Raw genomic sequence first — 16,417 nt, forward strand, 5'->3', positions numbered from 1 at the left:
CTCCTCTTTCAAGCACCTGGCAGAGGCGGAGATTGACTTCTCCACTGGATGTTGACTCCAAACAGTGAGCTATCCCCATCTTTTGAATCAATCTATGGCTAGTAAGTTTGGTCCTCTGACTAGTTGCAAAGGTATTACTGGAGATTACTACTGTCATAATCAAATATAATCACTAAATAGTTTTGGCTATTTGACTAACTAACATTAATTTATATTAGAAACTTTAGATTGGATATTATTTGACTAGCATACTGGCAAGCAGTACACAACTGTTTTATTCCTTTAAGTTGCAATGAGTATAGCCGTAGTGGTGTTCTTTACGTACGGGTGGTAAGCGTCAGGTAAATTTTTCAAGCCCTGCATGCAGTAATACATGAAAGTTGTAGGTTACCTGCCACAGTGAAAGCTCAGTAATTAAATAGAATATTAAATTTTATATATTTATTTTTAACTAGACATTGGTAGTTTTCATCTCATACAAACATACGTCCACATAGCATTGTATTCACATTTTGATCAGTTTATTTTTAAAATGATACTACAGCTTAAAATATTTAACCTTATTTAAAATTTGACAACACTGGAAGGATTAACAAACTACTGGGACAGAGCCTGATAATTTTTTTTCATGAGAAATAGGGTTAACTGGATTAGATGCATAATAAAGAACAGCATAGTTAATTACATGCATCATTGTGTGTGTATATATTTATGGATTCAGTATGTGTATTTTCTTTTACAAAAGATTTGTGTTCATCGGGAATTAAAAATAATAGAAGTAATTTTTAAAGACAACAATACACTTATTAAAAACTCAAGTACTTTGGTGGAAGGATGTGTGTTTAAGTTAGTAAGTGGGCTTGGTCCCTTTTGTTTCTTGATGAAGAAGGCCTCAAACGTCTGTTAATTATTTTTGCTTTTCTTTTTCTTAGATATATAAAGAATGCTACGTCTATTCTTTCCTGATTCTATGGGGAACATCCTGGAGGACTCAGATGTGTGTGCCTTCACTGAATAAGCAGGATTTTGAATCTTTAACAAATATACCCGCTCTCTAAAATGGTAATTAATCAAAGTTTTAAACAGTCTGAATAAAATACCCTCCCCTTCCAGTTTCTCAGCTTTCACTCTATGGATTCTTAAAAGGTAATAATTTCACTGGTTCTTGGTCACCATAGAGTTTTCCAGGAGTGAAGACTTTAATTTCCAATTATAAAAAAAGGAGGAATACCCACTTAGCCATTCTTCTTCACAAAGCAAAGAACCAGAAAAAGGTATAAGCCCAGTTTCTTTCCACTTTGCAGATCAGTTAAACTCTCATTTATTTAGATCTTATGAGAGGCAACTGAAAGGCAAGTTTATAACAGGTCAAATGACATCTACTCCACTTTCTTCCATCCTATATCAGCAAAAACAGTATTAAAACTATTTAGCCAAAGCAGAAAGCTACAGACCAACCAGTCCAGAACCCAAACCTCTGACAAGAAAGGAAGAGCTTTAGAAGGGTGTGCAGTAACTTGATGCATGAGATTAGTTTGCTCACTAGCTGAAAGTACAGCAAAGCAAGCAATATCAAAAACAAGGTGGATGAGGTAATATCTTTTATTGGACTAACTTCTGATGGAGAGAGAAGCTTTCAAGCCCCAGAGAGCTCTTCTTCAGGTCTGGGAAAGATGTCACTTAAAACTGCCTTCACGAAACAAGGACGCTCCACCAGAGAAGTAGATCGCTTCAAGGAACACACCACCCCAATACCCCAAGAGAACTTGCTTCAATACAGAAATAAAACCTCCTCCAACCACACACCCCTAGTAGTTACCTACCACCTCAAAATAGAACCCATGTGGTGTATCATCAAACTACAACCCAAACTTAATGGGGACCGCATCCTGAAAGAAATCTTTCCTGAACCCCCACTTTTGGCTTTCAGACAATCCCGCACCCCCACCATCATCAGAAGCAAACTCTCCAGAAACCAGGACACACCAACTCAAAGCAACACCAGAAGACCTATCTCCACTGCTACAATGATCAACACACCTTTCAAGATCCATGGATTCTACACATGCCTATCACAACATGTTGTATACCTCATCCAGTGCACTAAATGCCCCAACAATTACATGGGTGAATCCAGATAATCATTATGCTCTCAAATGAACTTGCACAGGAAAATGACAAGACAAAAATCAAATCACTATGTTTGACTTATCAGTCCCCATCCTCAAGGGAAATCTGCACAATACTTTCACAAGACAAGCATGGGAGCTTAAATTCATAACTCTGCTAGACACTAAAAATCGTGGATTGAACAGACACACTGGATTAATGGTTTATTACAACAATCTGTAACCCACTAACCCCATCTTTTTGTCCTATGACTGAGATGTTAACTGGCCACTCAACCTTGAACGGTGCTTTAGAATATGAGCTACCTATTTATACCAAACAATCTGTTCTACCTTGCATTTACCTGTGAAACTCTGAGTACCTTTCCCAGACCTGAAGAACTGTGTGTGACTTGAAAACTTGTCTTTCTTGCCAACAGAAGTTGGTCCAATAAAAGATATTACCTCACCCTCTTTGTCACTAATATCCTGGGATGGACATGGCTACAGCTATGCTACGATATCAAAAACAGACAGTTACCTACACACTGTGATATTTAAAGACTGAAAAAATGCAATGGAATTTTAAAGTGGTTTCTTAAGAAACAGCTTTACTTACTTGAGATTATCCTTAGTGCACTTATCACACCCACCAAGTCTCCCTCATTTAGAAAAAAGAAAAAGGAGTACTCATGGCACCTTAGAGAGACTAACAAATTTATTTGAGCATAAGCTTTCGTGAGCTACAGCTTACTTCATCGGATGCTGTAGCTCACGAAAGCTTATGCACAAATTTGTTAGTCTCTAAGTACTCCTTTTGTACTCTAAGTACAGAATGCATCCGATGTTTTCAAGAAGTTGATAGATTTCCACTCCATACGGCTAAATTCAGTGCTTTGCATAATGACAGGTTTCAGAGTAGCAGCCGTGTTAGTCTGTATTTGCAAAAAGAAAAGGAGTACTTGTGGCATCTTAGAGACTAACAAATTTGTGCATAAGCTTTCGTGAGCTACAGCATCCGATGAAGTGAGCTGTAGCTCACAAAAAGCTTATGCTCAAATATATTTGTTAGTCTTTAAGGTGCCACAAGTACTCCTTTCCTCATTTAGAAATCGCTTTTAGATTATTAAAGTGTGTTCCTCTATGGATTATCAATTTTGCTCCATCTTTTCAATGAGACATGCAAAATTTTGAGTTGTCAACTCAATCTCAAAGTCTGTTGCTTATTGCTACTGTTTACAGTACTTGTTCGCTTGTCTGGACTCTGTAATAAACTTAAAAAAACCTAAGCTTGTTGAGTGAAGAGGGGTAAACCTTTAACTTCTGTAGAGTTAAAGCTTTATTAAATTAAAAGGTAATTAAATCTCAAGACCTCAGGGTTTCTTAAAAAGATTCCTAAAGATGAACGAATGCTGTCCCATCTCCCTGCAAAAAGCTTCAATGCATTTACTGCTACTCAAAGCTTTCCAAGTAGCAAAGCAATTGACAAGAAATCGGCACTCTCACATGAGCTATTCATAATCCAAAGAAACATGCAAATACCAAATCCGTTTCACCCTGCAGCTACTTAGCAAACCTACAGCACTAGGACTACTTGCCCCTGGACTTCACCAGCATCCCCCTCTCACACCAGCGTCCACCTTGCAGCACGATGGTAAGTTTTTCAAACTCTCGATATAAACAAAACATCTAAAACAAAAATGTTGTGGCAGTTTTACTTTAATCTGAAACACATTGCTCAAATTACGGATCATGCTTCTTTCCACCTCCAAATGCCACTGTGAAGCCAGCGGCCCCCCCGCGTCAGTGAGCCCCCTCACGGGGCCCCCTTCCCCGTCAGTAAGACCTCTCCCCCCTCCACCCCTTCGCTCACCCTGGCCGCTCCTTTCTCCACAAGTCTCTTCTTGTTCCGTTTCTTCTGCTCCTCAGCCTTCAGCAGCAGCGCGGCCGGAGCCGCCTTGTTGGGGACGCCGCCGCCTGTCAGGCCCAGGGCTGCCGCCTCGTCGTCTTCTTCCCGGCCAGCCAGGCTCCGCGGCTGCTTCCTGCGGGAGCCCGTTGCGCAAACCACGGCCCAGAGCAGCCCCAGCAGCAGCAGCAGCCCCAGGGCGGCCGTGGCGAGCAGCACGAGCCAGCTCGGGAGGCCCTGCGGCTCGAGGCCCAGCTCCAGACCCAGCTCTGTGCGCAGCAGGCCCAGCCCGACCGACAGCGCGTCCCGCACCCGGGCCGACACCTCCTCGGCCTGCTGGGCCAGCGCCTCCTGCCAGCTCCGCGCAGCCATCGCTGCTCCCACCCCGGAGGGGCCGAAACCGAGCGCGGGGGGGGGGGGGGGCGCTCAAGCCGAGCGCATCTCCCGCTGCCGGGCCCGCACGGGCAGAGCCGGGACCCGCAGCCGGGCCGCCCGCTGCGGCTGAGGGCAGGACGGAGTCGCTGGGAGCGGCCCGCTCAGCTCCGCGGCGTCTCGCTCTATCCCCGCCCCCGGCTCGAGTGCAACGTCACCTCTCAGGCTCCGCTGAACGTCGGCGGACGGCGGCCGCGCAACGTCCCGCCGCACGCGGGGCGCAGGGTGACGTAGGGGCGGGGAAGTGGCGCGTGCACCCTCCTCAGGTCTGGCCTAGAGGGGAGTTACGGGCGCGTGCGCTGTTACTCTCTCCCCGTCCCCGTCGCCAGGGCTCCAGCCGCTCCCTCCCTAGAGCTGTCAATCTACCCCCCCCCCCCCAACGGGGCGGAGCGAATCACCAGCTCCACGTGGCACGGAGAGCTCTGGCTGCCGTCTGCCCCATGCTACTAGGGAGCGCGAGCCCCGGCTGGTGCGGGGGCCCGGGGCGTGACCACGAGCCACTGAAGCATTTTCTTCCCGAGGTGCGCTAGGAGGGGCTAGCATTGAGTTACACATTGACAGGGTGGGACACCCCAATAGCCCCTTGCTTGCTCGAGAGGGAAGCGCAGTGCCCCGCAGACTCTCAGCAGCCCCTCCCGTCTGTTGTGGGGGCCAGGATGTATCCCTCCTTTTTTTGAGGGGGCTCTTCCATTGGTCCTCCTCCTGCCACAATCTTTGCTAACTGTCTGCTGCCCTTGATTGTGAGCCTACAACTCCCACAGAGTTTGGCCTTAAATGTTAAATTGCCTTTGTTTTAATCAAAAACTGCAAAAATATTTTTTGCTGAAGTAAGGTGGGCTATGTCTAGTCTGTCAGTAATATCCCTCCAGATAAATTCAACTCAAATCAAAAGTTCTTATAGACCACTGCTCTTCATTATGAAGAATTTTTGTGCCTGAATGAATGACATGGTGAGATTGCCAGTATGGGCAGTACCAGCTTATATATTATGCTGGCAAGTGGCTAGAGATCATCATTGCCCATCATGCTGCAAAGAATATATGTATATTAGTGAGTTAACAGTACTGTACTTGTAATCTCTATTTCAGTTTGCAACTTGTCAAACTCCATTTGACTGAGGAAGAGATGGCACAACTTGAAGAACATGGAAAAATTCAGTCACTACCTCACAGATTTTAAGAATTTTTTTTTAGTAGTTCTGTGTATTCTATTCTGTTGATAATCTTAAAGACAGTAGGCCAAATTCTGCTTTCAGACACAAGTACACACAGAACTCAGGATAACAGCTGTGGGAGTTTTGTGTGTAGAGCTTGATTCTCCACTGCCTTGCATCTTGTGTAGTTAATTACACCTGAGCAAAGTCACTGTCGTAACCATGTCATCCCCGTCCCCCGTCCCCCCCCAGCTGAATTTGGTGTATAGACGGGACCTTGGGAAAATCTGTTGTAATTGTAAAATAAAACAGACAAATCAGGCTTTGCTTGATTAGTTTTTCGTCTTGAACACTGCATGCAGATGTGATCACTCCATCTCAAAAAGATATATTGGCATTGGAAAAGGTTCAGAAAAGGGCAACAAAAATATGAGGGGTATGAAACAGCTTCCATATGAAAATAATAAGATTGGAACTTTTCAGTTTGGAAAAGAGACGACCAAGTGGAGATATGGAGGCCTATAAAATCATGACTGGTGTGGAGAAAGTAAATAAGGAAGTGTTATTTACTCCTCATAACATATGAGCTAGGGGTCACCAAATGAAATTAATGGGCAGCAGGTTTAAAACAAACAAAAGGAAGTATTTCTTCAAACAACACACAGTCAACCTGTGGAACTCTTTGCCAGAGGATGTTGTGAAGGCCAAGATTATAACAAGGTTCAAAAAAGAACGAGATACGTTCATGGAGGATAAGTCCATCAATGGCTGTTAGCCAGGATGGATCAAAATGGTGTCCCTAGCCTCTGTTTGCCAGAAGCTGGGAATGGGCGACGGGATGGATCACTTGATGATTACCTGTTCTATTCATTCCCTCTGGGGCACCTGACATTGGGCACTATCAGGATACTGAGCTAGTTGGACCTTTGGTCTGACCCAGTATGTCCGTTCTTATGGTCTTAGTCATTTCACACTGTACTTTTGAAAGCTATAGTGGATACTTCTAAATCTCTTGAATTTTGTGAGACACACTCTAGACCATCGTTACTTTTAAGGGTTAGATCAGCAGCTCTGTTTTAAGTGCTGGGGTGGGTTTCTTTACACCTTAAATGTATTTGTGCATGATGCTTTTTTAGTTTAAAAGTAACATCATATATATGTTTTCACTTAGTAGGACATCTAATTAATTACTAAGTGCCAGATTTTCAACAGGACTCAGCACCCACAATCGGCCAAATTTGTCAAACAAGGTCATCATGTCAGGTGCTAAACTCTTTTGAAAATCTGGCCCTTATTTTTATGCCTAAATTGAGTTTTTGAAAATCTGACCCCAGTTGTGAGTGCTGGACACTTGAGAAATCTGACTCTCAGGTGTCAAGTTCATACAGAATTTTAACCCTCAGATCCTAACTCCTGGCTTTACTGTGCTTCCAAAGCCAGTTGCATTCCACGGTCTATGGGCCAGATTCTTTTCTGATGAAATTCTTCCAAAGTCAATGAGTCTACACCACAGATTAATTTGGCCCATCTTGTATCTTTATTTATCAATGGTTTTCATAACTATAGTCATCACATCCTACCTGCAGTCATCTCATCATGTTTTTATTAAAAATGCATTGGGTACATCAGTAGTCAAGAAATTAGGGCATAATACAAACAAACTTTTCATTTATTTTAATAGTATAATTACAGCTCAGATGACATTGAATACTGATGTCTCTGCTTTTATATTGTGAATACAAAAAACTCTTTCATTTGCAAATATTTATTGGCAATAAAAGTTCTGGCAGTATTTTTTTGTGAAATATCTTGCTCCATGTTACCAACTCTAGACCGGCAGCCAAGTGCTGCTTCATTATCTGTAATTTACTTTAATTTACAGATTGCCAAGAGAGTTCACGGTTATCACAAGCAGAAAAATGGGGCTTTTTACCAGTAACTATTTAACATAGTTTTGGTAAGCTTTTACGAGTAAATGTTGATTTAATTGAAAATGAGAAAGCTTGGCGGTATATAGCCCCTGGGTGCTTTAGAATACACTGTGCACATCTAATGAAAGGCTTTGGTATGAATACTATAGTGTTCATTATAGACCCAATTCAGACACCATTAACATGATGAGTAGGTCCTTACTCTGTGAGTAGTTCCATTGATTAAGGTGCTACTCTGTGAGTGTAAAGGTGGCAGAATTGGGCCCTATATGTGAAAATGATCAGCCAACAATGGTGGAATTTGTGAATCAACTTGCAGAAGTGACAAATATTTTAAATACAAAACAAACAATGTAATTACTTGAGAAAAGTATTTTCTTTGAATCTAGGGTTACCATTCAGGCAATAACAATGTACATACTTTTCAAAACACAAACTACAGTGTACTCCCTTTATAAGAGTCACATCTGTCCTGGATGATTTGATTCTTATAAGTGGTTGATTTTTACAAGCAGAGTATTTTATTAGTATAGGAATGATTTTGTCCCAGTGGTTTTGTTGACTATATGCGATTGATTCTTATTTTAGTGTTTCTTATAAATGGAGTCCCCTTAATATCAGAGCTAGGTATTAGTACTATTATAATAAACTAGCATATGCAGGAAAACACTGCAAGAACTCAGGCCAAGGCCAAATTCCAAAATAACTGATTGAACCCTGAGGAGGACCAGAGCTATCTAAAAGCAGCACTGTGGCACCACCAAGCAGCACTGATGATAACAGCACAGTTCTGGGAAATAGATTTGTCCAGATCTAGATTCGAGGGGATAAAAAGGTGTTTTTTAAAACCACGTTAGCTGTCTTAGCTAGCCAACCCTATCTGAAGAGTGTCTTTGTTCAGTTCTCTTAAATTGACAATAAATTAAGCAAAAATCAAAATAGGAGATTTTTATTCCAAAACACAAAGCCTTCCACCATAACAACAAAAGGTGTGAATTAAAACTGAGATTGTTATTTCAGTCCAAGTCTGTGTCATTCAGCCTTACAGGTGGAATGAGTACATCAGAACTCCAGATACTATATTGGTTATCCATTGAATACCAAATCTAATGTAATATTCTCATACTATTCTTCAAAGCTGTTAATAGGCTTGACCCGAGCTATTTCAAGGACTCTGGCCCAGATCTTCAAATGGATTTGGCACCTAAACTCCCATTAAAATCATTGTAAGTTAGGTGCCTAGATATCTTTGAGGATTTGGGCCTCTCTCTCTTTCTGCTAACACGATCTCCCATGTCAATTGCATTTTTCAGGGAAAATGGAAATGTCCCCTGGAAATCTCACCTCTTCAATATAGTATTCTCCAGGGCATGCAGCAGAAGAAAATAGGACTGCGCATTCCAAAATAGAAGCAGGTGATTAAAGTAAAGAGCAGGATTGAAACAGGGAATATCGTGAACATATTTCTTTGCTCCCTCTTCTGTCATCTCTCCTCTCCCTGTCGACGTTCTCTGTTTCACCATGATTATTATCAAACAACCCCTCAGATATCTTTTCACAATTTACTGTTCCCTCTTCCAAGGCTGCAGGTGCTCCCCTGGAAACAGAACTGGTGCACCAGGAGTTGTGGCAAAATTCCTGGGGGACTGCACATCTGGCAAGGAGCTCAGTGCCACTGGTGGCAGGGAGTCTGTTGCTATGTGGATCCTCTGATACCCATTTCATGAGGAGGTGGGTTCATCACAAGAGTGCATGGCTACCTCAGCCAGTAGACTGATGTAGCCTTATCACAGCAGCACTGCAGTTGCTCTATGGGCTGGGGGGGAAGGTGCCTTCCCATTTTCTCCCCTTCATATCTGCTATTCAGGCTGGATAGGGGAAAGATTTGTGCCTTAAATGTAGCTCTTGCTCAGCTAGTAATATATTTGTGAGAGAATGCCTCCTGCCATCTTTTCCTGTCTAAAACGGTGTCGAGGCCACAGAGCCTCTGCCAGCATAGCTAGCAGTAGATGCAGCATATGCCAACAGAACAAGGAGTTCTGCCAGTATAGGAACACCACCCCTTCTAATGACATTAACTAGGCAGACCGAAGCCCTCTTTTGTTGGCATACCTGCCAAGTTTTGTGCAGCCTATGTGTGAAATTATATACATTTAATTGATTAATTAGCATATAATCAAAAACGTCATCTTCCAAAGATTATAGGTGCTGGTGAAAGGCATTGTCTAGAAAGCCATGGTGAATTAAGTTCTCTTTATCTACACAGCAGCAGAGCCCAAGTTTTCCATATAATCTGCCCAGTCATCATACCTCAGTCCTGATCTATGGGGGCCTTCCTCTCAGAATAACAGGGACAGTTCAGTCTCTATTGCCTTATGCAGTTCTTGGCCTCTCTGCTGAGTCTACCATTAAGTGCAAAGTGAAGTTGTGAGTTTGGAATGGTGGAGCTAGAACACAGTCCCATTAAACTCATCTCACATAGGAGCCACCAAATATCAATCAGAGGGGGCAATTTTTAATCCCTTCTGAAATGAGCTGGATTAAAACCAATAACGTACAGATGAGAGGCTCCATATTTGATTAGCAATTTTCTGAGGCATCCACTCCCCTAGTAAGGGGTAATATAAGATTTATTTCTTAAAATTTTCCAACTAGCTCAGCTGAAAAGATTGTGCAGAGGAGGAAGTGGGGAGGGGGCTGTACAGGATTGCACTGATGAGGAGAAAGGGAAAGGACCTTGAGAGATCATGCAGAGGAGTGGACCACAAGGATGAGGAAGAGAAGGATCCATGAGGGATTGTATGGAGGGGGAAGTCACAAAGGGTTGTGTGGGGCCACAACAAGGGGTCGTGCAGAGGAAGATGATTGGGGCCATGAGGGACATTGCAGAGGAAAGATTATGAGGGAACATGCAGAGATGAAGGGGCCATGAGAGATCACATGGGGGAAGACAAGGGGCCATGAGAGATTGTGTGGAGGAAGAAAGAGCCCCTTCTTAATGATGGATCATTTGGAGAAAGAGAAGGAAGGAACCATGAGGGACTGCATGGAGGAAGGAACAGGAGGGACCATGAGGGACCCTGCAGAGAAGGAGCCATTATGACAGTGTGCACGGAAAAAGGAGGAAGAGCATCCACAAGGGATGGCCCAGGGGAAGAAGAGGAGGAGGGATGACTAGCGGTCAAGCAGAGAAAGGATTACAAAGGAATGCACAAAGGAAGAGGGGCCACAGGAGTTCATGCAGAGGTGGGAAAAAAGGACCATGCTGAGGAAGAAGAGTGATTGGGAGAGGTTGTGTGGAGGTGGAAGAGGAGGGATTGTGCCGAGGAAGAGGAATGACTGCACCAAGGAAGAAGGGTTATCATGAGTAGCCACCCCTTTGAAGAGGTGCTCAAGAGAATTGTGCTCTGAATACATAAAGTGCTACAAAATGGGAAGTACTTTGAAAAACTGTGTGTAATCCTGCATGTCTCAAATTGGGCATTTATAATTATTTGACATTTTTGGTAATTTTGGCTTCACTGTGCTTTTGTACCCTATCTGTAAAAAGGGAATAATACCACTTAGCCATGTGTCCAAGTTATTTTTGAGACCCACTGGCTCTAGCACCTACAAGGCCAAACTGCTGAAGCTCCTATAGTGCTTGCCTCTAAATCACGGTACACCTGGCACATTAGTGGCACTGTGAGGCTTTGGGGTATGGTGTAGCCCCAATAATTACATTAGCATTAGAACAACAACACACAAGTCCCAAAACAGGGAGAGACAAAACAAGCTACTCCCTAAAACAGAGAGTCACAATTCAGTCCACTTTACTCAAGGCTGTCTGACTGCAAAACTGACTCTGATTGCATACTTCCCAGCAAAGTCCCCTAGTCTGCAAGGAGGACCAGGAAACCCCATAGCATTTGAAGTGATATCTCTTCAATTTTAATTCCATTTTCCATACATCATATTATTGACTAGCTCAAGTCACACTGGAAGTTTGTGGTAGAATCTGGAAAACAGCCCACTTGGTCTTCTTAGGCAGTTATGTGCCTTGACTATACAACATTTCTTACCAAAGCTATTTTAGTTAACCTACAAGCTGATGCTCTATCAGTACAAGCATGTTGTTTGCTATCATGAAGGTCCTGCTTTGAATCAGAGCACTCCTATACAAAACAGTCAAACTGCACAAAGTTTAAAATAAGCTGAAAAAAAATATGAAATTTTAGAGACTGAAAAAAATATTAGTAGCACATATTTAGCACTTTACAGCTTCCAAAAGCTGTACAAACATTAAGCACTTAATTACATTAAAAAAAATAAAAATCAAAGGAGCTAATTCCACACCCTACTGACTCAAAACACACCTGATGAACACCAACTGGAATGATACAAGGTGTAAAGAAAGCACAGCAATGTTCTACACAACATTGCAGCATTTATATGTACATGAGGTTTCATGAAACCAGGACATTTTAGTGGCTTATACCATTGAATTTAATAGAGTTAATGAATATTCTGAATTTCTTCTGCTTTTTTTTTTAAAGTCCCTTAGCAATTCAGCACAATATTAAATGTTGTAAACCAAAGAGGAACACTGTGAGTATCTGTTTTACTAGGTACCATTTATGGACAGTATCCTTCACTACTAACCACTACTCCATTTTTAGCCATGTTTAAAAGATGCACATTCTGGTTTCTGCATTAATATCATCCTGCCAGATTCCATCCAGATGTGTGCAGATGTTCACTGGGGAATTCTGGATGAAGACTGAAGAGAATACTATAAACAGTATACCAGTACTGTCTGTGAGTGTTATGGTAATGGGGGAGCAGGCAGCTGCTGATTAAAAAATTCTTACAGGAGAACAAGATGCTGTTAAAATCAAAGGTGACACAATTGTTGCAGATGCCAAAATCCCATTGGCACACACGTTCTTTCTGGTTCTGAGGTTTGGATAATCCTCTAATATGTTTTCCATTTATGCAGAATGTTTTATACTGAAGCTTCTCAAAAACTATATTCATATAAACCCCACTGAAATACTGTCACCTTTGGGCAGGAGGTAGATGGCACTTGCACAGTGATTGAAAGTTGAAATTTAGGAGAAGGCAATGGTTCAGTCACCTTCAGAACACCCTGGATACAAGTGACATAATCAGACTGCCTCACTTTGGAAGCTGGACATTTTTCCCTTGCTCCTGATTGGTCCTCCTCCTAACTGTGCTTCTACTACATAATTCTCATTTATCTGCTCCCTTCTATCCATCCCTCCCACCTCTCTCAACTCCCACCATCCCTCCCACTTATATACATCCTCCTGTTCCTTCCTTTTCCTCATCCTGTGCTCCCATTAACTCATTCGCGACACTTTCCCCATAAGCCCATCCTCCATATAATATATATGAGAACAAAAAGAACAAACTGTAAAATAACATGTAATTAACGTGATGTTTGCCAGTTTTCATCCTGATCGCTCTGCTTGTATGTTGAAAGAAAAGGAGTACTTGTGGCACCTTAGAGACTAACAAATTTAGGTGAGGATAAGCTTTCGTGAGCTACAGCTCACTTCATCGGATGCATTCAGTGGAAAATACAGTGGGGAGATTTATATACATAGAGAACATGAAACAATGGGTGTTACCATACATACTGTAACGAGTATGATCACTTAAGGTGAGCTATTACCAGCAGGAGAGCGGGGGGGTGGGGGGAACCTTTTGTAGCGATAATCAAGCCATTACCCTCTGATCCCACTGAGGGTTACCAAAAGAAAACTACACCATTTCCTCAAGAAACTCCCTGAAAAAGCACAAGAACAAATCCACACAGACACATCCCTGGAACCCCGACCTGGGGTATTCTATCTGCTACCCAAGATCCATAAACCTGGAAATCCTGGATGCCCCATCATCTCAGGGATTGGCACCCTGACAGCAGGATTGTCTGGCTATGCAGACTCCCTCCTCAGGGCCTATGCTACCAGCACTCCCAGCTATCTTCGAGACACCACTGACTTCCTGAGGAAACTACAATCCATTGGTGATCTTCCTGAAAACACCATCCTGGCCACTATGGATGTAGAAGCCCTCTACACCAACATTCCATACAAAGATGGACTACAAGCCGTCAGGAACAGTATTGCTGATAATGTCACGGCAAACCTGGTGGCTGAACTTTGTGACTTTGTCCTCACCCATAACTATTTCACATTTGGGGACAATGTATACCTTCAAATCAGCAGCACTGCTATGGGTACCCACATGGCCCCACAGTATGCCAGCATTTTTATGGCTGACTTAGAACAACGCTTCCTCAGCTCTCGTCCCCTCATGCCCCTACTCTACTTGCGCTACATTGATGACATCATCATCTGGACCCATGGAAAAGGGGTAGTGATCAATGGCTCCATGTCTAGTTGGCAGCCGGTATCAAGTGGAGTGCCCCAAGGGTTGGTCCTGGGGCCGGTTTTGTTCAATATCTTCATAAATGATCTGGAGGATGGTGTGGATTGCACTCTCAGCAAATTTGCGGATGATACTAAACTGGGAGGAGTGGTAGATACGCTGGAGGGGAGGGATAGGATACAGAAGGACCTAGACAAATTGGAGGATTGGGCCAAAAGAAATCTGATGAGGTTCAATAAGGATAAGTGCAGGGTCCTGCACTTAGGACGGAAGAACCCAATGCACAGCTACAGACTAGGGACCGAATGGCTAGGCAGCAGTTCTGCAAAAAAGGACCTAGGGGTGACAGTGGACGAGAAGCTGGATATGAGTCAGCAGTGTGCCCTTGTTGCCAAGAAGGCCAATGGCATTTTGGGATGTATAAGTAGGGGCATAGCCAGCAGATTGAGGGACGTGATCGTTCCCCTCTATTCGACATTGGTGAGGCCTCATCTGGAGTACTGTGTCAAGTTTTGGGCCCCACACTACAAGAAGGATGTGGAAAAATTGGAAAGAGTCAAGCAGAGGGCAACAAAAATGATTAGGGGACTGGAACACATGAGTTATGAGGAGAGGCTGAGGGAGCTGGGATTGTTTAGCCTGCAGAAGAGAAGAATGAGGGGGGATTTGATAGCTGCTTTCAACTACCTGAAAGGGGGTTCCAAAGAGGATGGCTCTAGACTGTTCTCAATGGTAGCAGATGACAGAACGAGGAGTAATGGTCTCAAGTTGCAGTGGGGGAGGTTTAGATTGGATATTAGGAAAAACTTTTTCACTAAGAGGGTGGTGAAACACTGGAATGCGTTACCTAGGGAGGTGGTAGAATCTCCTTCCTTAGAGGTTTTTAAGGTCAGGCTTGACAAAGCCCTGGCTGGGATAATTTAACTGGGAATTGGTCCTGCTTTGAGCACGGGGTTGGACTAGATGACCTTCTGGGGTCTCTTCCAACCCTGATATTCTATGATTCTATGATTCTATGAAAAGAAGCCCTTGAGGAATTCCACCATGATTTCAACAATTTCCATCCCACCATCAACCTCAGACTGGACCAGTCCACACAAGAGATCCACTTCCTGGACACTACGGTGCTAATAAGTGATGATCACATAAACACCACCCTATACCGGAAACCTACTGACTGCTATTCCTACCTACATGCCTCCAGTTTTCATCCAGACCACACCACACGATCCATTGTCTACAGACAAGCTCTATGATATAACCACATTTGCTCCAACCCCTCAGACAGAGACAAACACCTACAAGATCTCTATCAAGCATTCTTACAACTACAATACCCACCTGCTGAAGTGAAGAAACAGATTGACAGAGCCAGAAGAGTACCCAGAAGTCACCTACTACAGACAGGCCCAACAAAGAAAATAACAGAACGCCACTAGACATCACCTTCAGCCCCCAACTAAAACCTCTCCAATGCATCATCAAGGATCTACAACCTATCCTGAAGGAGGACTCATCACTCTCACAGATCTTGGGAGACAGGCCAGACCTTGCTTACAGACAGCCCCCCAGCCTGAAGCAAATACTCACCAGCAACCACACACCACACAACAGAACCACTAACCCAGGAACCTATCCTTGCAACAAAGCCCGTTGCCAACTGTGTCCACATATCTATTCAGGAGGCACCATCATAGGGCCTAATCACATCAGCCACACTATCAGAGGCTTGTTCACTTGCATATCTACCAATGTGATAGATGCCATCATGTGCCAGCAATGCCCCTCTGCCATGTACATTGGTCAAACTGGACAGTCTCTACGTAAAAGACTAAATGGACACAAATCAGATGTCAAGAATTATAACATTCAAAAACCAGTTGGAGAACACTTCAATCTCTCTGGTCACTCGATTACAGACCTAAAAGGTTGCAATTCTTCAACAAAAATCTTCAAAAACAGACTCCAATGAGCGACTGCTGAATGGGAATTAATTTGCAAACTGGATACAATTAACTTAGGCCTGAATAGAGACTGGGAGTGGATGGGTCATTACACAAAGTAAAACTATTTCCCCATGTTTATTCCCCTCCTACGCTCCATTGTTCCTCAGATGTTCTTGTCAACTGCTGGAAATGGCCCACCTTGATCATCACTACAAAAGGTTTTTTCCCTCCGCTCTCCTGCTGGTAATAGCTCACCTTAAGTGATCACTCTCTTGTTACAGTGTGTATGGTAACACCCATTGTTTAATGTTCTCTATGTATATAAATCTCCCCACTGTATTTTCCACTGAATGCATCCGATGAAGTGAGCTGTACCTCACGAAAGCTTATGCTCAAATAAATTTGTTAGTCTCTAAGGTGCCACAAGTACTCCTTTTCTTTTTGCAAATAAGACTAACACAGCTGCTACTCTGAAACTTGTATGTTGAATCACTCTCCTCTACCTTCTTCTGCCTTGTCTATATTGTAACCATTTTAGGGCAATG

At 43.2% G+C, this 16,417-nt stretch overlaps 1 protein-coding gene across 2 annotated transcripts in view; it reads right to left on the minus strand.

Annotated features, from left to right (window-relative positions):
- Nucleotides 1-4,549, minus strand: part of MTDH (metadherin) — a 50,151-nt gene extending 45,602 nt beyond the window's left edge. The window contains exon 1 of one of the 2 annotated variants that reach the window (XM_084619964.1): nt 3,982-4,549. In XM_084619964.1, the coding sequence (XP_084476090.1) occupies nt 3,982-4,386 (405 nt within the window). In that variant the 5' untranslated portion in view covers nt 4,387-4,549. The remainder of the gene's footprint in view (nt 1-3,981) is intronic. The other variant, XM_084619963.1, reaches the window with a different exon arrangement.
- Nucleotides 4,550-16,417: the final 11,868 nt, after the last annotated feature.

The sequence above is a fragment of the Lepidochelys olivacea genome, assembly GCF_965140295.1.
Source record: "Lepidochelys olivacea isolate rLepOli2 genome assembly, chromosome: 2".
NCBI lineage: Eukaryota > Metazoa > Chordata > Testudines > Cheloniidae > Lepidochelys > Lepidochelys olivacea.